The 20654-nt window shown below is 40.4% G+C and overlaps 2 protein-coding genes across 21 annotated transcripts in view; one reads left to right on the top strand and one right to left on the bottom strand.

Annotated features, from left to right (window-relative positions):
• The window catches only part of LRRC72 (leucine rich repeat containing 72), a 56223-nt gene extending 56061 nt beyond the window's left edge, over positions 1–162 (bottom strand). For 6 of the 7 annotated variants that reach the window (XM_073898908.1, XM_025873287.2, XM_025873291.2 and 3 more), the window contains exon 1: positions 28–162. In XM_073898908.1, coding sequence (XP_073755009.1) covers positions 28–153 — 126 coding nt within the window. In that variant the 5' untranslated portion in view covers positions 154–162. The remainder of the gene's footprint in view (positions 1–27) is intronic. The other variant, XM_025873288.2, reaches the window with a different exon arrangement.
• SOSTDC1 (sclerostin domain containing 1) overlaps positions 1–20654 on the top strand; it is a 56952-nt gene that overhangs the window by 1200 nt on the left and 35098 nt on the right. For 8 of the 14 annotated variants that reach the window (XM_025873286.2, XM_073898920.1, XM_073898916.1 and 5 more), the window contains exon 1: positions 370–818. The gene's annotated coding sequence lies outside the window, so the exon portion shown is untranslated. The other 6 variants (XM_073898921.1, XM_073898919.1, XM_073898911.1 and 3 more) reach the window with 3 other exon arrangements.

Here is a 20654-nt window from a genome sequence, read left to right as displayed (position 1 = left end):
TGGCCCGGAGAAGGGGGTGCCGCTTACCCTGCGGCTGATCTCGAGGGCAACTTCCGGAGCCCTGACTAGGCTCGTAGAGTGCAGGGAGATGCGGGGCAGACGGTTCAGGTCCCAGGCCATCGGGGCACCAGGGAGGCGAGCAGCACCTACCATCCACCCAACCCAGCCCCACAGTTCATTGTTCCGTTACCAACAGCTACCGCCATCTCGGCGACTTTAAAAGCCAATCCAAACTAGGGAAGATCTGAAGCCAGTCCTTCTATGACGTTTTCACGTGTAGTCCTGCAGTGCCCACCGTGTTGTACCTGGGACACCGTCGCGTTTCTCCCGTGTGTGGTGAAGCTTGCTGTGGGTGCCAGAGGTCAGGTGATCAGCTACGTCAGAGCACCCCATTGTCAATCACCCACTAACAATCATTTCATTGATCTGAGCTCTAAATATCAGAAAACTTAGCTTTCTGAAGATGAGATGTACCACTGGCCACATGTGGAGGGTGGGGGTGAAGGAATGCCCTGCAGAATCCTAGCGGAGCCTGAAGCAAAAAAGAAAAAAGAAATCAGGACTGCTCATCCTGCCTTTATTTAAAATTTTGACATTCTGCTCATCATGAATGCTGTTGTATTAATTTTGAATTTCTAAAAAAAATATTGCATAAGACGTTTGTTTTGATTGCTGAGTTTGGTTGCTTTACATTTTTGTACTAAGGCCAGTGTCTTACTTGGCTCATCCTAGCCCCAGTCCCAGGATGCAGGTGGAGGTGGCAGTATCAAGGAGCCCCAGATCCCAGGCGCAACTCTTGGCTGATCATATAGTGAAGGGTAAGTGCATTTTGGTTTAGTAGCTGAGAAGTCCTCCCTCTGGCAGAAAATGGGTAAGTTGAGCCACTATTTGGCAAGTTTTTTCCAATCTTCAAGTTGTTGTTGTTTAATTTAGAACCTCTTGTGTAGGCTATGTTATGATCTTATTTATGTGAGTTTTGTTCCCCTCTAGCTTGGGACACTTTGGAGGCAGGATTCTCTCCGTGTCATCATTATTTTCTGCCCAGGCCTAGTACACTGCATTCAGTAAATGTTTATTCAATTGAATGAGCTGGTTTCTTGGGTCCAAATTTGAACTTGCAATCTAGAATTAAATGTAGCTGTTAGAAATAGGTCAGGCTACTTGCATTAAAAAAAAAATGCTGGTGTTGGAATAGAGCGTTTAAAAATGTCTCGGGGAAATCAAACACACACTCTTTTAGTACTTCTGAAATGTGTTAGGGTCTGGTAGAGGTGGGTGGGTAGAAGTCTTCCAAGTTATCACAGAAGGAGGGATCATCTGAGAATGATTGTTGAAGTGGTTTTTATATCCCAGAAATAAAAATCAGTTGAGAGGAATGATCCACTGAGAAAATGCATAAAATAATTTTCTGGTCTCTTGTCTCCCTTTTTTGCTGTTAAATATGGGTTATAGAATTTCAAATATCATTCATGTATCTGCTACATGAAAAAATGGAAATACATACTTTTTGTTCAACTTCGTACATTACACAAATGTGAGTTTTAGAATCATATGCAAAATACTTTTACAGAGTGTCTTACATAAGTAAACTACTGATCTGTTAATGTCTACTAAAATCACATTTAAAAATTTATCCTTTATTTTTTAAATCTTTTTACTCTATCAAGAAGAGAAAGAATTTTTAAAAAAGCCCTATTCTTAGTAAAGGAACTCAGAAACTCATTTATTATAAGGTCTTAATGTATTCTCTCTTTGAAAAAAATTCACAATTTATTTTATTATTTTTTTAAGATTTTATTTATTTATTTGACAGAGAGAGACACAAAGAGAGAGGGAACACAAGCAGGGCGAGTGGGAGAGGGAGAAGCAGACTCCCCACTGGGCAGGGAGCCCAATGTGGGGCTTGATCCTGGGACTCCAGGATCATGACCTGAGCTGAAGGCGATGCTTAACGACTGAGCCACCAAAGCGCCCCAAAATTCACAATTTAACTGATCACAAGGACTAAAGTAATGCAAATTTAATTACAGAATGTCAAAGATGGAGGTTAGCGAAGCACTTTTTTGGTAAAAAGGAACTTCCTAGAAATCCTCATATTGGTGGCACAAAATTTTTACAAAAGAAGTATCCCTAGCAGAGTGAGCAGAGAGTTTTTTTTTTGTTGTTTTATTTTTTACCTTGTGTGAGATGGGATTAGAGCCTGAGGAATTCAGCTTGAAATTTTAAAAATCCATGTAAAATGTATATTCTGCTTTACAATCAATCTTGTTTTAATATAAAAATAAAGTTGCTCCCTTACCTCCCCTCAAATCTTTGAGTAATATTTACACTGAAGCAAGACACCCTGTGTTTATCCTGTGGCTTTACCTCCCTGGCATATTGCCATTGCCTGCAGGGGTGTGCATACCCCAGTTTGAAAGCTCTATCATATCATGTATGTGGCTTTGGATAAGAAGAAAGAGCCTGTGCTCCAAGTCAGGGCATGTGGGGTTTGGTCTTAGCTCTGACATTAACTAGTTGTTGGCCATTTTCAAGTCACTTAATGTCTCTGGGCTTCAGTGTCTTCAATAGTAAAATGAACAAGTTGGAAGTTTAGCTCAAAAATCTACTATTTAACACTCCTCTAGACAAATAGTATGTACTGTTCACAGAGTAAAAGTTCATGTTGAGATGTTGACATGCGATTGTTTTTTAAGAAGAATTTTCCAGTGGAAAATGTGTGAGAAAAAAAATTATGGGTGTGATGGTTATCATAAAAGCTAAATAATTTTTAAAAAATATTCTTAATTTTGCCTTGAGTAATTCCAATAATCAGCCTGGATGCTATTTTTCCAAGTGAGTGAAAAATATTTATTGTATGAAATAATCATTATCAGCCATTTTCTACTGTGGAGAATCTGCATTAAATGAGCAACATATCAGCCACAATCAAAACATATTCTTATATGTATAAAAATATATCTTTTTTATGATATTTGATAAGCACAGTGTCAACATTTTCATTGTTATAAGTTTAGGTAAAATATCATTTTAGTTGACAGTTACAATTTTTTTTTGCTTACACAAAATGAGAATGAAATGGAATATTGAGAATTCCTGTAATTCTCTATGAGTCTTTCAGGTTACTCTAAGTCTTATAGAAGGAGACACTGACTGCCTTTGTTCAGCACTATATTTTAAATTTTTATAACGAACACCCTTGGAAGATGTAGTGTCTACCTCCTGAACAAATAGTCGGTGTGTTTTTGTTTTTTGTTTTTTTAATAAGCAGCATAATAAAGGCAATGTCTTCTTCCCTTATAATAAACATAAGATCAGGCAGGGTTTTACTGCCCAGTATGAAAGATTAAGATTTCTAAGTTTGGTGTTCCTCTCCTCTAACACCACCCACGTATGTGACCACATCACCTGGCCTGCTTCTCATTGCCCTTTGGAATTTGTGGCTGGAATTCGTGCAAATACTGATACTCGGGCTGTGCTGTTACTGTGAGTAGTAAACTGTCCTTAGTCTCTGACCCAGAAGTCTCCTATCATCTGCCAGCATGTATGAAACTGGCTTGCTAACTTGCTTCTGCCTGTGTAGGTTTTTGTTGTTGTTGTAGTTGTTGTTTAATGGAATACATCCTTCTAATTTGTTCTTCAGCTTTCATGTTTCTCTTTACCATCTCATGATCTTCCATCTTTCAACCCAAACTACTGAGTTGAATTGTTGCATAATGTTCCCCTGTAATGTTTGTTACAGTTTATTTATGCATTACTCTATTGATGGACGTTTATGTTGTCCAGTTTTCTTTTCTTTTTGCTATGATAATCAATGCTGTAAGAAGCGTCTTTGTGATCCTGGGTATTACATCAGGCGAAATTCTTTGATGGTATTAATGAGATATATATGTGTGTCTCTTTCTCTATAGGATGATATTTTGTTGAATTTTGCCAGTCTAATTGGAGAAAAATTTTATCTCGATGTTTTAATTTGTACTTATTTAGTGAAGTTGAGTGTCATTCAAATGCTTATTGGTCCTTTGTATTTTTTTCTGTGAGTTGTCATTTCATGTTAATTGCTTAACTTTGAACATGCAGATCGAAATGACTGAAGCCCTACAAGCTAGGTGTGTAGAATTTCCCAGTTATTCCTTGAAGTTACCCAATGACTCAAGTCATCTTTTAGCATCCTGCACAACTGTCTTCCCTTGTTTTCTCTCCCTGGCTAATGCCTGCTGCACTTCAGACTGCTGAGATAAACTTTATTTCTCTGTCCCCAAAGTACTTTCACTGATCTCTGGGATCCATGCCCAGCATGCTATCACCTGATGTTGATAGTGTTGCCATTGTTTAAATTATTGGAAGGATGGTGGGTTCTAAGCTAATAGGGAAGCATCAATCTCTCCACAACCCCATGACATGTTTTATCATCATAGTTCTAAAGGAAATTTGCCCATATATATTAGTTCTTGAACTCTCGCAGAAAGATAGCCATTTCCAGTTCTTCCTTACATACCTTATTTCCTCTCAAAATTCACACACAATCCTCCAAATAGCTACCTGAATAGGAACAGGAAGTGGTTCAGGTTTGGAAACATTTCTGTACTCTCTGGAAAAGCTAAAAACCTCTAGACAGAACTATAGCTTCACCAAATAATATAATTTTCAATTCTAAACCTGTGCTGGTTTCTGTGTGATTTCACATTTTCTCCCAAGATCAATGTGTCCCATGTCTAAGCTCTATCCATGACCTCACATAGCCACCCTTAGACTATTCCTTGTGCCTAGAGGAGCACATGCCTATCAGGGTTCTAGATATAGAGTGTGAAAAGATGAGGGGGCAAGAACTCCAGGTGGGTTCATCCAGTTGCCCCTTGGGGTGGGCAGGATTGGGGATGGTGAGTTCAGAGGAAGACCTGAGCAGGGCTTTTAAATCATGGGGCCTAGGACAGAAGACCTCTTGCCTGAAACTAGAAATGGCAACTGGGTGGAAATGTCATACAATTCTTTAAAATCAATTTCCATCATAGGAGTTCGTTGTGTGTTATCATTAAAATTACTGACCCTTCCTTCACTGGGTTCGATTTAGACTTCTTGAGTTGTTGATAGAAATTTATCCTAAACTGGCAGAGAAGTCTTGATAATACTAGCAGGAGGGCTTTGTTTTGTCATACACATGATGTCACAATCAGGCATTTGAAGCATAAATTCTCTATATAAATGTGTGGGGATTGTGTGTATAGTGTATGTATACACACATATACTTACACATATGTGTGAGTGTGTGCATGCACGTATGTGTGTATACATGTATGTTCACACACACACACACACACACACACACACACACACACACACACACACTAGACAACCTCTAAAATATCCCCAGTGATCCCTACCTCCTGGTTTTCACATCCTTGTGTTACTCCCTTCCCTTGCACATGGGCCAGATTTATGGGCTTCTGATAAATAGAATATGGCAGGAGGATGGGATATCACTTCTGAGATTAGATTACAAAAGGACTGTGGTTTCTGTCTTGGGCCCCCTCTCTCTTGTTCTGTGGTCTGCTCTGAGATAAACTTGCTATCATGTTGTGAGCTGACATAGAGAAAGGCCCACATGAGAAGGTATAGTTGTCACTAGCCAAAAGCTGGAGAGGACCTGAAGCCTGCCAATAGCCATGTGAGTCAGCTTGGGAGTAGATCCCCCCCACTGAAGCCTTCAGATAACTATAGCCCTGGTCTGGCTTGTATCCTTCTGGGAGACTCTGACCCAGGGTCACCCAGTTGAGCCACACCCAGATTCCGGATGCTCAAAATGGAGATAATAAATGTTTGTGGTTTTAAGCTTTTAAATTTTGAAGTAATTTGTTATGCAGCAATAGATAACTAATTATACATTTATATGTCTATTTTTGTATTACATGTATATTAAATATGTATATATGAATTTAAATTACAAGTACAAAGAGGTCTGAAAAGCTATATGTCTATGGTCAACTCAGTTCTTCTCAAAAGAATTCTTGTCCCCTGTTACCATATGTAGTAAAAATTTGACAAAATTTCTTATCCTAACAATTTCCAGATTAATATTTAAATCTGGAAAGCCAAATTTACTGTTGGAATGTAAGCTACATGCAACCACATGTTTAGATGTAAACATAAACCTAACTCTTTTATCATAATAGATGGTAATTTAGTTGAAAGATAATTTTTAAAACATTTATTATTAAACTACAACTTAATCTAAGTTGTATTGACTTAAAAAAAACCATCACTGAATGAATACTATTAGCAAGTCAATAAGTTTTTTTTCATCTCTTTGTGAAAGCTTTTTCAAATGTGATATATACTTTAAAATGTTGGGGGTTCCGTTTCACCTCTTAAAATAACAGGTTTCTCTTAGACTCTTTCTAACTCAAGCATCTGAAACTGCTGAGATTTTCTTCTCCATACTCCCATAACTTTTAAAGTACAGAGAATGAAGACTCAGCTTAGAAGTCATTTTCCTTTACGGCCTGGATTAGTTTTGCATAATAAGATCGCTGTTAGCAGTGACATCCAAAATTCTTGGGGACAGATTTTTTGTTGCTCTTATTTACATACTATAGTGACAGGAAGAGACTCCCATACTAGCTCCAGGAAGCCTGGGTTACCATGTGTGGCCAGACTTGGGCCATCAAGCCATTTAAAGAGCTCTTCTTTCTGCATGAGGAAGCTATTTTACATGGCCCTACGTCCTTCATTTATGCATTCATTCATTCAGTCAGGCATTGAAATTGACTGAATCCCTCCCATAAATCACACTCTCTGTCAAGGAATGGAGAATGTGAATAAGACACTCCAAAGAAAGGAAGTTACGAAGCAAATGGTGTTAGCACGCATAGCTCTAAACATACTTTAATTGTGTTTGGTTCAGCTTGATACTGACTGGCATTCAAATGGATCATTAAAGATGTTACTATTATTTGCTTAGAACCCAAAGTGTTTCAATTACCCTGGTACAGAATTCCAAACTGTCTTATTGACTAATAACTGTGTGCCCTTTATTGCCTTTATTCAGTTGTAAGGTTCTTACTAATGACGCTTTCTTTACCAACTCTTCACACAAAACAAATAGGAGACAAAAGTTCAACAATCATTTTAATTATAGGCACTACATTTTGGAAATAGTTCAGAAGAAATCTTTTTCAGAAGAAGTACAAAGACATGAAGAGGCTTTTTGCATTGCAAGTTTAATGCTTCTAAAGTTTTAGAAAATAATTTTTGTTTCATGAATTCATTTTATATTATAACAAAGAAAGAAAATGTGTTTCCACAATTAGGGTACAGTTTCCAAGATGTTTGGCAATTTTCCTTAAATTTGGATAGAAAAGATAGACAAACAGCTCATTTAGGTTTTGCCCAATTCTTTACCCTTTACCTAGAGATCTGGCTTATGAAGTAAGAAGCAGAAATCAAGCTCAAGGCCACCAGATTCCTACTATTTGTATAGGTGATGGCTGTGAGTGGCTCTTGCAAGCATGAACTACTAAAAACGGTGGGGGAATCAGGGAAAGGGAGTGGAAGAATAGAACAAAGGAGAAGGAGGAGAGAGCAAAAGGAAAGAAAAACAGAAGGGAAGGGGGTGGAGAGAAAAGAGAAGACAGAGGGTGAAGACAAGAAAAAAGAGAAGAAAACAAATGTAGAGAAGCAGAGAGAGAAAGGGAAGAGAGTAGCAAAGGAAGGGACATAATTGTGATTAGGAATTATATTGTTGTCTTTTGGTCGCCCTCATCTTCTCTTCTTTTGAAAAGAGGTGTCCTTCTTTAGGGGCACTGCTTTATCCCTGATCGTATGGCCCAGGGAGGCTGATAATTATAGCTCTCAAGGCTCCTAGTATCAAGGGTGGGAATATAATCCAAAATAGGCTAAGCAGAATAATTACTCCTAGATTTTTCCAGTTGGAATTAAGGGGAAAGGAAGCTATGTGGTGTAAGACCTGAAGTTAGTATTACATGCTGCCTTAATATCTAAAACTGGGAGGGCCTAAAATGACTGAACTGCATGTTCCCTTCCTAGAGGAACCATCCTTATCCAACAGAACAAATACAATTGCCGCTTACCCCAAAGTAGCAGGTTTCACTTCCCTGCAAGCTCAGAGAATTATTCCAACAATCCAATCACCTTCTTGTGTAGGAACCAAGGCATCTCACCCTCTTGTTACTACAGAGTCTGCCTCCCAAAGGCCCTGGCTGTTCACTGTCTTCCAGAGCACAATCCCCATGTAGTGCTGCATGGCCTGCAGTGTCCTGTCCCCTGGGCTGTGAGGACAGGGAACTGATAAACTGCTGTCAGTCACATCTCTCTAGAGTCAGGTGTCATGCATTTGGTCATCCCCAGAAGCCCGGGTTGGGGCGCCCTCTCTTCCCAATGAGTTGAAGAGAAGGCAGTGAACCAGGTGCCGCCAGGTATGTGTCCAGCCACGTAAAGGGGCTGGGCTGGGAATGAAAAGCCAGCACAGGAAGAGTGGTAGAATTGGGAGAAAATGGGTGAGGGATGCATGCAGACTTAGTTTCTGGCTCCATCACTACTGAGGTTCTGCCTTTCCAGCAGTTTTTCCTCTTTTATTTTTGCTTCTCCTTGCTTGATTAGGGTTTCTTTCAAGGACATCCAAGAGTTCAGACGGATACAAACAGCAAGGGAAAAGAGGGGGAAGAAGGAAAAGAAAAGAAAGAAAAGTTGTACATGGTGAGTTGGAATAGAGAATCAGTAACAGTCACCTCAGTGCTAATCAGTGAAATCAATATTTGGTTGCCTTTATTTGAATACAAATCAGTGGCCTTGTATTTACTTAATGTGTGTGACTTGTATATTCCTTTTAGAATGAGAAGGTACATAACAGGTATGGAAGGCTAGTGATAATCCAATACCATGAACAAGGAAAAAAAGGTCTCTAGAAACATAAGGTGTATTCTATAGTGGGATAAGGCAGATATCACTTTCCTAACAATCACCCCATGTGGAAAGTCAAGTATTAAGAAATTAGAATATAACCTATCAAGTAGTATTTATATTTAAAAGCACTGAAATTCGGGCGCCTGGGTGGCTCAGTTGGTTAAGCGACTGCCTTCTGCTCGGGTCATGATCCTGGAGTCCCGGGATCGGGTCCCACATCGGGCTCCCTGCTCGGCAGGGAGTCTGCTTCTCCCTCTGACCCTCTTCCCTCTCATGCTCTCTCTCTCTCATTCTCTCTCTCAAATAAATAAATAAATAAAATCTTAAAAAAAAAAATAAAAGCACTGAAATTCTTATTGGAAGGCTCCTGGTTTTTCTGTCTAGAAAATGAAGGGGTCTTAAAGTTTATATGCTGATGATCATTAGAAAAAAATTTTTTTTATTGAGGTGAAATTCACATAAACATCATTTAAAAATGAGCATTTTAGGTGGCTCAGTCGGTTAAGCGTCTGCCTTTGGCTCAGGTCATGATCCCAGGGTCCTGGGATCGAGCCCCACATCAGGCTCCCTGCTCAGTGGGGAGCTTGCTTCTCCCTCTCTCTCTGCTTGCTGATCCCCCTGCTTGTGCTTGCTCTCAATCTCTGTCTCTATCAGATAAATAAATAAATAAATAAAATCTTTAAAAAAACGAACAATTTATTGGTATTTAGTACATTCACCATGTTATGAAAACATCACCTCTCTCTGATTCTAAAACAGTTTCATCATGCCCAGAGGAAACCACATTCCCATTAGGTAGTAATTCCCCATTTCTCCCTCCCTGCTACCTCACTCCCACCCTGGTAACCAATAATCTACTCTTTCTTTATGGATTTACTTGTTGTAGATATTTCATATAAATGGAATAATATAGGTCTTTTTTCCCTCAGAAGAATGTTTTGGAAGTTCATACATGTTTTACAATGTATCAAAAATTCATTCCTTTTAAAGCTAAATAACATTCCTAAGTAATATTGATATACCACAGTTTGTTTACTCACTTACTGTTGGTGGTTACTTGGGTTGTTTCTATCTTTTGGTTGTTGTGAATAACACTGCTATGTAAATTTATTTGTAAATCTTTGTTGGAACACTTGTTTTCAATTTTTTTGTTGTATGCCTAAGAGTGGAATTACTGGGTCAAGGGTAATTCTGTTTAACTTTTCAAGGAGCCATCAAACTATTCTCTACAGTGGCTGCACCATTTTACTTCCACCAGCAATGTATGAGGGTTTGAATTTCCCTGTTCCTTGTCAGCACTCAGTATGGTTTGCATTTCCCTAAGGACTAAAGATGTTGAGAGTCTCTTCATGTGCTTGTTGGCCATTTGTGTATCTTCCTTAGAGAAATGTCTATTCAAGATTTTTGCCCATTTTTACATTGTTTTGTTTGATGATTTGGTTTTGGTTTTTGAGCTCTAAGAGTTCTTTATATATTCCTAAGACTAGACCCTTGTCAGATACAGAACTGGCAAATATCTTCTCCCATTCTCCAGGTTATCATTATAACTCGATGATTTTCTACATACTGTTTCTTCCCCTTCTCTAATTAATACTAATTAGAACTTATCCTATGCATATTATTATTGAGTATTCTTTTTTATACTTTATCATTATTTTTTTATTTACTTTTTTAAAAAGATTTTATTTATTTATTTGAGAGAGAGAATGAGAGAGAGAGACCACATGAGAGGGGGGAGGGTCAGAGGGAGAAGCAGACTCCCCGCCGAGCAGGGAGCCCGATGCGGGACTCGACCCCAGAACTCCAGGATCATGACCTGAGCTGAAGGCGGTCGCCCAACCAACTGAGCCACCCAGGCACCCTAAAATTTACCATTTTATTCACTTCTAAGTGTACAGTTCAGTGGCATTAAGTACATTTACATTGTTATATAACCATCACCATCATCTATTTCCAAAACTTTTTTCATCTCACAAACTGAAACTCTGAACCCATTAAGCAATAACTCCCCTTCCCCCTAGCCCTGGCAACCACCATTCTATTATCTGTCTTTATGAATTTTATCCTTATAATGAGAAGTTTGGTTAAAGCCCAAATGAGTTAGAATAGGCAGGACATGACCCTACCTCCCTGGGCACAGTTTTTGGTCCAAATGTGGGGACCTAAATGTAACTAGATTTCACAACCTAGCCACAAGTACTGGTCCACCACAGAAGCCAGTACAACCAGAGTTCTTGCCTAAAATCTTTTTATTGTCTTATCATTAAGCTATTAGTGTATGAGCCTAGAAGCTGCTATTAGCCATGTTTCTACATAGAAAGTGGATTTACAGTAGAAGAGAATACAGCTAACATACAGAACAAGAGAAGGTCAAGTCCAATGGTAGTCCCCCCTTGCCACTAGCTCCACACCTGCTTTTGGTTGACTGCAGTTTGGTTATGCAAGTCAGTATACTTTCCTTTTGATTTAAGCTAGTTTGCATTAGATTTCCCTACTTTAAATCAAAAGTCCAACCAAGTTCGTTGATGTGGTAATATTATCGTGAGGGTGAACCTCACAATGTCATGGGATTTTCACATATATGTGTTATTTCTTGGTTCTACATCTGGCCCACACTGACCCTAATTTTTACTGTAACACTTGCCTAGAGCTTATGCCTACTGACCTCTCTGCCCCTCCCCTCCACTAAATTAATAACTGAAAGGAAAATGTGAAATTATTTCTGGTAGCATTGTATCTTTCTCTTTCTCTCTAAAAATCTACATTACAGTAATTGGATAACTGCCAGAGCTTGAAGTACAGCTGCATTTTTGAATTAATTAAATATCATAATCCTGTTTGCAGCTTCTGTCAGTAACTGGAATGAATGTTATAGAAAGAGCATTTACTAAAAGGAATGTGTCGTGTAATTTAATGTATGCTAAATGTAGGTGGTCTAAAAACTATTTCACTGCATTCCTACTTTTGCTCATAAACTTTAAAAATTCTGTCACTAAAGTGTGAATACCGTTCAACAAAAAGAAGTCAACTAAGCCCTTTATATAACATTATTTTAAATAATCTTTTCTATATTTTCGAAGTCAGATTGTATAGTTAGTTAATCCATCTACCTATTATAATATTAGGTGGTGAAAAATGTCCTGCATCCTGTCTCTATACATTCTTTTTCAATTTCCTTTTGTTGACTTTTGTTATATTTTGTATCATAGCTTTAGTAACTAGGATGTCTTTGGGTGAAGAAAATCCCTTATTTCCGATCTTTGTCATTTGCAAATTAGTGACTCAAAGTATTACATGTCCACTCCCATAATTGTTTATCTTGGTGTGGCCCATGCTGAATATTATTGCTACTATCAAAATTATTTTGTTCTTTGACATGATCTCTTGCTTTTTTTTTTTTTTTTTTTTTTTTTTTTTTTTTTTTTTGGTTATGTTTTCTCTAAAAGTTCAGGAATTGCTTGTCGGAAACCCTTTGACAAGAAAATTTACCAAGGACGTTACTGCACTGGTAAACTTGACAGTTTCTTTGCTAGGAAATTCTAGCTTCCAGAGCTTAACTTCTTCTTACCCTACAGCTATTTTTTTCCTCCCGCATCATTGTCTTCATATACTATTCTTGTTTGAATAAACTGTTTTTTATTAACTTCATTTTATTACTTTGATATGGATCACACCTAAACTGTACAGCAATGGTAACATAACAAGTTCACACTTTGTATTAATTAAGATAATTTAAGAAGCTTTATTTAACTGATAGAATGACCCTGAGGCTGTCATTTCGAACTCCACCTAGGAGAGACCCATCGGAAAATCACAGTCTAATTATAGTTTTTCCTATGGCAGCTCCCATACCCTGGATCATATCCTGTTTATCTGTAAATGCTCTTGATTGTTCCTTCCAGTAACCCTGAGTGTAAGTCCCTCTGATTCATCATGCACAGGGCCACTAGCAGACTCACTGTCAGGGACAGGTGTCAGCTTTGGAGTAAAGAGATTATCATCAGTTATGATGTTTTTATTATAATATCAGGACCCTAAGCTTTACGTGTTTAAACAGCATGGAAATATCTTGCGTCCATTAACAAGAAGTCCAGGGGGAGATCAGTTCTAGGCTCTAAATAGTCAGGACCAGAGCTCTAGATCTCTGCTCGTTTTAAATCCTACACTCCTCGGGGCGCCTGGTGGCTCAGTAGGTTAAGCGTCTGCCTTGGGCTCAGGTCATGGTCCCAGGGTCCTGGGATCGGGCCCCGCATCAGGCTCCCTGCTCAGCGGGGAGGCTGCTTCTCCCTCTCCCTCTGCCTGCCGCTCCCCCTGCTCGTGCTCTCTCGCTATCTCTCTATAAAATAAACAAATAAAATAAATCCTGCACTCCTCTATGTTGGCTTTCTTTTCAGGTTTTCAGTTAGCCTTTCCCCTTACGAGACAGTAGTAGCAGCTCCGGGTTTTACATTCTGATATGCCACTACTGAGGGGAAGAAGAGGACTTCCTTCATGTTCACCTTAGGAGAGGGACAACGTTTTCCTAAATGCTTCCCTTCCACATGTCCTTGGCCAGAATAGGGTCACATGCCCACCTAAAATCAGTCACTGGCAGGGGGAGTGGTATCGCTAGGATCGGTAGATAATCCAGATCCACTCTGATGTGTTCTCAGGTTGCCCTGCCAGGTGGACTCATCCCTCACTTTGTTTGGAAGCATATAGTTCACACTCATCTGCCTGGACTCCCACATAGATGCACATAGATGCCCTCCCCCTGCTAGAGCTTCTGCACCACCCACTGGCTGCCCTTCTTCCACAAGGACATGATCCTCATGTGGCTTGAACTCTCACACTGTACACACTTGTCTTCCCATCTACCCTCTCCCAACCCCTGTGGCTGCTCCGGCAATGGGCCGAGGCTCTGAATCCTCGTATGGGCCCGCTGTAGGGATGGACACCTCCTTTACTCCCTTGGGTTCCAGTACCTGTGCCCTCCTTCATCCTGCGGAGACTGACTGCTGGCCCAATAGTGTTCTGTTCCAGAAAGAGTTAAACATTGCTCAATGCAATTTTTATAGCAGTCTATTTAAAGAATAACAAATAGCTATCTATTTAAAGAATGGCAAATAGCTATGTACAAAGTAGTAAAAAAAAAAAAAAGCAATGAGATTTTTTCCACTCACAGGAAAAAAAAGGTGTCGGAATAGAAAGCTGCAATAGTGCGTGCACCCTGTCACTATAGTACAGACAGCTAATAAGTGTGGTTTCCATACATTAAGACAAATATATAACTATTTCCCCACCCATCAGCAGTATCTCAAGTTATAGAAATGGAGAATAGCAATTTCAAAGGACATTTTAACTTTTAAAACTGGTTAGTGATCCCTGTAAGTTGGAAATAGAATAAGAATGTGGTCTCGTTGGCCCCCACACTGAATTTAAAAGAAAATAGTTGCTTTTTTTACGAGTTAATGTCATGGTACCTCTGATCAGTCCCCAGCATAAGTGCGTTGCAAGGAGGCAACTTTGAGCGGCAATTAATCTTTGAGGTTGCTACGTTACCTGCAAAATTTCCCCAACAGACTCTTTTTACAGATGAGCGCCTACAGATGTGGCTCGGAGGGTTAAGTACCTGGTGCAGGGTCACACATCGGGGAAGTGGAACAGGCACGACCCACTCCCGGGCAGCCTGGCTCCTTTGCCCTTCCTCTCTGGTGTGTGTGCTGATCTGTGGGAAAAATACCTGACTGCGGTATTATCTTTAATAGGAGAAAACTGGGAAGTAACTGTAGAAGAGAAAGGATTAATGAATCATCCGTTCTGTGGAAATGAAACAGCTATTGAAGAATGATGCAATCGAGTCGCATTTATTGACAGGGAAAAATGTTTAGTGTATCACACAATGTTTGCTGTAAAAACTGAGTAAGGACCATCTACGGATTATAAAGAGAACCATTTGGATAAACTCATAAATGCCCAAAGCAGGGTAGAAAGATTCCAGCCGAATGTCCACAGTCTGGTGGACAGTCTGGTGAGGAGAGCAGAATTTGGGATATGAAAAGAGGAATGTCAGGGGATGGACATGTATCAACAGAAAGGAAAGGTTGAACAGGTCAGCTGAAGAAGAATGCTCAGGAGGTCTATGCTATTCGGAGGATGGGGGTAGATCCCACAGGCTAGAGGCGAGGACTCTCGTATCTCAGTTTAATCCAGGGAGATCAGCTGCCCAGACCAGCTCCAAGGTGATTTCAGGCATATCTAGGCCAGGTGTGCTCAGCTGGGTCCCTCATCTTTTCAGGGTTAGCAGGAACCCTGTGCCTCCCAGCCCATCTCAGATAAATGCTGCACAGAGCTTGGATCCGTGGAGGGTCCCTCACCAGATGGAAAAGCTCAAATGGGTTCCAGAGACTCAGCTGTCCCTTGTGGAGCTTCTGTTGTGGATTGGCCAGCCCTCACTCATGAAAGGTCTACTCAAAATCTTCTCATCTGGCTTCAGGAGAATTCAGGAACCTCCATCATGTTCTGGGAAGGTGGCTGGTGTGGGGGCCCTCACACAGCATTGAGACTCAGTTCTTGGCGTGGGAGTGAGTGGCTAGGGTTAATTTGACAGTCTCTTGCCTTTGAACCATCGTCAGAAAGAAACTTTCTGATGACGAGGACCAACTTCCAGAATTTCAGGTCAAATAGGTGAGTCTTGGAGCCCTTCTGTCATAGTAACTTCTTCTGTTTTCATATCAGTTATCATACGATGTTACTTGTCAACATATGAGTAACACTGAGCCTCCCTGCTGGTGTTAAACTGCACAAGGGCAGATCTTGTCCCCATGCAGCCAAGAACCTGAGCCCAGGATCAGAGGGAAGACTCAGCCTGGCCCTTCTGAGGCCTCTCTAACTGGTCACAAGGTCCACAAAATATTTGGGAGAGTCCTGGGGACTGGTAAAGGGGGAAGGTCCCCATGTTTGAAGTCTACATTGCTACCCTCTGATGGTGGCCCCAGGTGGGAGAGGATAGAACTCCAAGGCTTCTCCCAAGATGGTAGTGTGGTTATCCTCATATGCTTTCATCTCTTAGCAAATTCACTACTCAGTTTCAGCATTTTCCTAAATCAATCTGTTTAGCAAATATCATTTTGGGTAAAATTTGATAACCTATGGAATTTAGAAACTTGATGAAATTGAAACAGAAATAATTTTATGGAGAAAAAAGTCCAATTGGGGTTGTGTTAAATTTATAGATTAATTTAGGAAAAATTCAGATCGATATAAATTACTGTGATTTCCCATCCAGGTGCAGGAGCATGAAATCTTACTTGATTTGAGATCGATATCTCGGAGGTCAAGATCATCTTCTTTGCTTCCCCCCACCCGTTTTTAAATTTTTAAGGCTGACTTGGCTATTTGTGGTTAAACATGGGATATTGGGCATAGTCCATGACAGAATTTGTACTTGATCTTAATTGGGGTAAGCCTTCTGGAGCAATTTGAGGAAGTGGTGATAGCATTATTCCAATATCTTTGGTGAATCCTTTGACTCTGGAAGTTTCTTATGTGGTGATTTTTGAAATAATGAAGAGCAAGTTAACCATAGTGATTTTATTAAATAACATTACCATTAGCTCTCTTCTTTCTGTCCATTCTTACTTCTCACAAGAATTTTATTTATCCAAAAAAATCTGCTTAAACTCTCCTATAATACAAGCACTGTTTTAAGCACTAGGGACTTAAATAAAAAATAAAAATCTCCTTAAGATTACATTTTAGTGAATACAACTCAGTGATACAACATGATGTATCTTTGTCCATAGTTGGGTCTGTGAAAAACAGGAAGAAGTTGACTCTTTCCCAGAGAAGGTGTAGTACCCTTTGAGCTGTGTGTCTTATTTCTGCCCCCCAACCCCACCCCCTGCCCTTTGCAGCACGTGGTTAAATTCTTTGCTCTCTTCTGATTGAATGGGGCCAGGTGACTAATAATTGCTGATGAGTTGTAAATAGAAATAATTTGGGTCACTTCTGGGTGGGAGCATTTAGATGGCAGTATAATATCATCTAGGATGCTTATTTTGTCGACATGAGGGTGGGCGGCATTTGAGACGGTGGCTGCTTCATCAGTCTGGGCTCCCGAAGGACAACTACACAAAAAGACAGCTTCCCCCTTAGCTACTCCCAACCGATGAGAGGATGAGAGTATGGCTGAGACATTTTGCGATACTTATCTTCTGAGATTTTGGGGGGGAGGCATTGTTTGTCACTGCAGGATAGCTCAGCCTACACCCACTGATACAACACGTTTGAAGGAAAATGAAGTGAAACATTTTATATGAGGACCTGCAAGCCCGCCAGGTGCAGAATTATACTTGTACAGCACAAGTAGGCAGATACTGATCAGCCTTTGTACAATATTCCTTCCACTAGAATGCACTGGAATCATCTAGTAACTGTCTCTTGTCTTTTCCATTTTCCTGTTCCTGATCAGTGGCCCCACATTCTGTGCTCACAGCTCTGGGTCCTTCCCTATTTACTGCCTGAGACCCTCTCTTCATACACTTTGTAACACTGTTGAATTGGATCTGGCTTTGACCTTTTATTGTGAATACACCTATTTCTGGTTTCAGTCTTTTTTTAAAGATTTTATTTATTTATTTGAGAGAGAGAGAAAGCACATGAGAGGCGGGGAGGGTCAGAGGGAGAAGCAGACTCCCCGCCGAGCAGGGACCCCAATGCGGGACTCGATCCCGGGACTCCAGGATCACAACCAGAGCCGAAGGCAGTCACTTAACCAACTGAGCCACCCAGGCGCAGTCTTTCTATGTGCTACATTGTGCCAAGTACAACATGAACATCTTTTTTTGCAGCCAAAAAGGACAGTTTAGATGACATGTTAATTTATCTGAGTGGGCTAAGGTAATGCTACTTTGTTCCAATGCATGTTGATACACTTAGGCTGACTATCATTTCCAGCATTATTACTTTATTAGTAAATGATATTTTAGTTATCTATGTCCTGTCCACTTTCCTCCATAGTTTAAATGAATGGGGGATTGGTAATAGTGGAGGACCACTTAGGCAACTAGAACTCTGGGGTATGTTTTGAGGGCAGTTTTTTCAACATTGGCTGTATGATAAAAATCGGGAGATCTAAAAGATCCCAGAGCCCAGGCAGCACCCCAACTGATTGCAATGGAATCACTGAGGCCAGGACTTTGGCATCAGTATTTGTTAAAGCTGCCCCCACCCCTTGACTCTGATGGGCAGTCGAGGTTGAGAATCACTCTTTTAGACATTAGTGCTGGGACGGATGAAGGCAGGTAACCTCCGTAACTAGCAGCAGGAGGACCGAGAGAACAAGGTCTAGGAGATAATGTTTTGCAGGGCCTCCCAGCAAAGACTGACCTGCCATAGTGTTGCTCCTGACATGCATCGAAGCTGGGCTCAGACCCACCTGAAGACTGCCAGGATTCTGTAATTCGTGTGGGCTTCTTCTCCTCTCTCTTGCTGCAGCCAGAGCATGAAAAGCTACTAGCAAATATTTAAAATCACATCTAGGTGAATAGAATCATACTGCAAAGTCCAATGAGAGAGAGGCAAAGCCTGAAGTATGAAAAATCGGGAAGACACTGGAATGGAGTCGGGGAGTTGAGCAAAGGTGAGAGGGAAGGATGGAATTCCCACACCAGGCTACAGCTAGTCTGGGGAGACCCAGGTCCGGTGTTGGGACAGCCACCGTCAGAGAGTATGCTGAGCCCGGGCTGGGAGGAAAGAGCAGATGGCATGGGGCAGAGTTTGAAATAGAAGCCAATCCTTAACAAGGAATAAGAACAGCCTTCTAGCAAAATTGCTTCTGTATTTATTCTCCTTGAATAATACAATTGGGCTATATTACAGGGTTTTTTAAGGCAAAGAATATTGTTCATTTATGAGGGAAAAAACCTCAAGCAGTTGAATAGCTCATAAAAATGACCCATCTTAGGGAGAAAGTAACCTGAGTCTACCTAGATATTGTACCTCAATGTAATTCTACTAGGGTATGTTAGGGGTAAGTGTTTTCTATTTTTGAAGTATAAAGTATCTTTATGCTCTATAGTATCTACTTCCATGCTTATGTGCTTTTCCGTTCTCCTCCCTAACATCCTTTTTACCCCCTGACATTTTCTCTCCTTTTTTCTCATCTTTCTCTAGCCTTCTGCATTTTTTTGTTTCCCTGCCTGCTACAGAGACTCCACCCTCCAGATCAGCACACTGGGCAGCACTTGCCCTAACTTCTGCTCATTTATTCTGTTCATCATCACTATCACCCTTTCTGGCCACTTGTGTCTCTTCTCTAATCTCAAATTCTTGCCTCTGTCAGGAGGCTTTGCCTAATCCGTGAGACCTCATTTCTCTGTGGCTTCCACAAGACCCCTGAGAAGACTGAAGCTGCAGCTAAATCTCCCCAGGACTCTTTGCAGTGACTTACCCAGTGAAGCTTTGTTTAGCCTTCCCAAGAAGTGAGGCACTTGTGCCCTCCATGTTTAGGGAAAGCTCCTGCTTGTCTACGGAGGCTGATGGAGGGGCTGCATGCTCCCGGAACCTGAAATCTACAATCCCCACTTGAGAGTGTCATTATTTCCTCTCCTTGATCTGCTTGCTTCGGATCTAGTAGATCCTCTCCTTGTTCTGTCTCTTCCAGTCATAGGCAGATCCTGCCAGAAATCTGTCTGGGCATGATTCCCTTGATGCTTTGTCTCTATATACTGTAGTGAAAAAAAAATGGCGATGTTTCAGGTAGAGGAGGTTCGGGGCAGCTCCCACATTCATTCTGCCTCTGCATCTCACTCTTTGATGTCCTGGGACCTCTTGCTTCCTCTCTGTCTGCTGTCTCCCCAACCCCTGCCATTAAATGAAGATTCCTAACTCGGTGATGAGGGGAAGTTGGGGTAGGAGGGAGAGAATACAGAATCTCTCAGAATCCCTGGAAGTGGGAAATCATTTAAAAACTTTTCACTATTATAAGATTACTGTATATTTTTAAAATAAACAAAAAGCCTTGCTTTTTTAAAAAAAAAGTTATGCTCCAGTAATTTTATATTGGCTAACTGCAAAAATTTTTAAAGGAATCTCATTTTTCTCAAAAGAGAGTCAATTTTGTTACTGGTCAGTGTAAAATTCCTTACTTGGTTCACATTTGTTACAAAATAGATCATTAAATTCTTAACATCCTATTAAAGAAATACTTTATAGATGGCATTTTGTACATCTTATTACATCATTCAGGGGACCTACAATGTCTTCTGACTTCTTGGTGATTTTTTTTTTTTTTTTTTTAGATTTTATTTATTTATTTGTCAGAGAGAGAGAGAGAGCACAAGCAGGGGGAGCTGTAAGGCAGAAGGAGAAGCAGGCTTCCTGATGAGGAAGGAGCCCAATGTGGGACTCAGTCTTAGGACCCTGGGATCATGACCTGAGCCAAAGGCAGATGTTTAAGCGACTGAGCCACCCAGGTGTCCCTGTTTTTGGTGATCCTAAGAAGGATCTGCAGATTCAGGAGTCACCAGCCAGATGATCCTGTTGTAACATTCTTATCCACCTTTTCCCTAAAGGTTTAGTGCCTTTGATATTGCCTAATTTCTTTATTCCATCAAGGGTTGCAAAATGGTGACTTTTCTTGCAGTCTCTCTGTATTTATTAGCTCTCTGTATTTATTAGCTCTATAAATAACTTTCTCTTGTCAACGATGTGTTACCCAGAAATACCATTCGTACCAGCACAACAGAAAAAGC

Source organism: Callorhinus ursinus, unplaced genomic scaffold (genome assembly GCF_003265705.2).
Source record: "Callorhinus ursinus isolate GAN/ISIS: 27379988/994484 unplaced genomic scaffold, GSC_fseal_2.0 scaffold12, whole genome shotgun sequence".
NCBI classification, from domain to species: Eukaryota; Metazoa; Chordata; class Mammalia; order Carnivora; family Otariidae; genus Callorhinus; species Callorhinus ursinus.
This window is presented reverse-complemented; position numbering and strand designations above follow the sequence as displayed.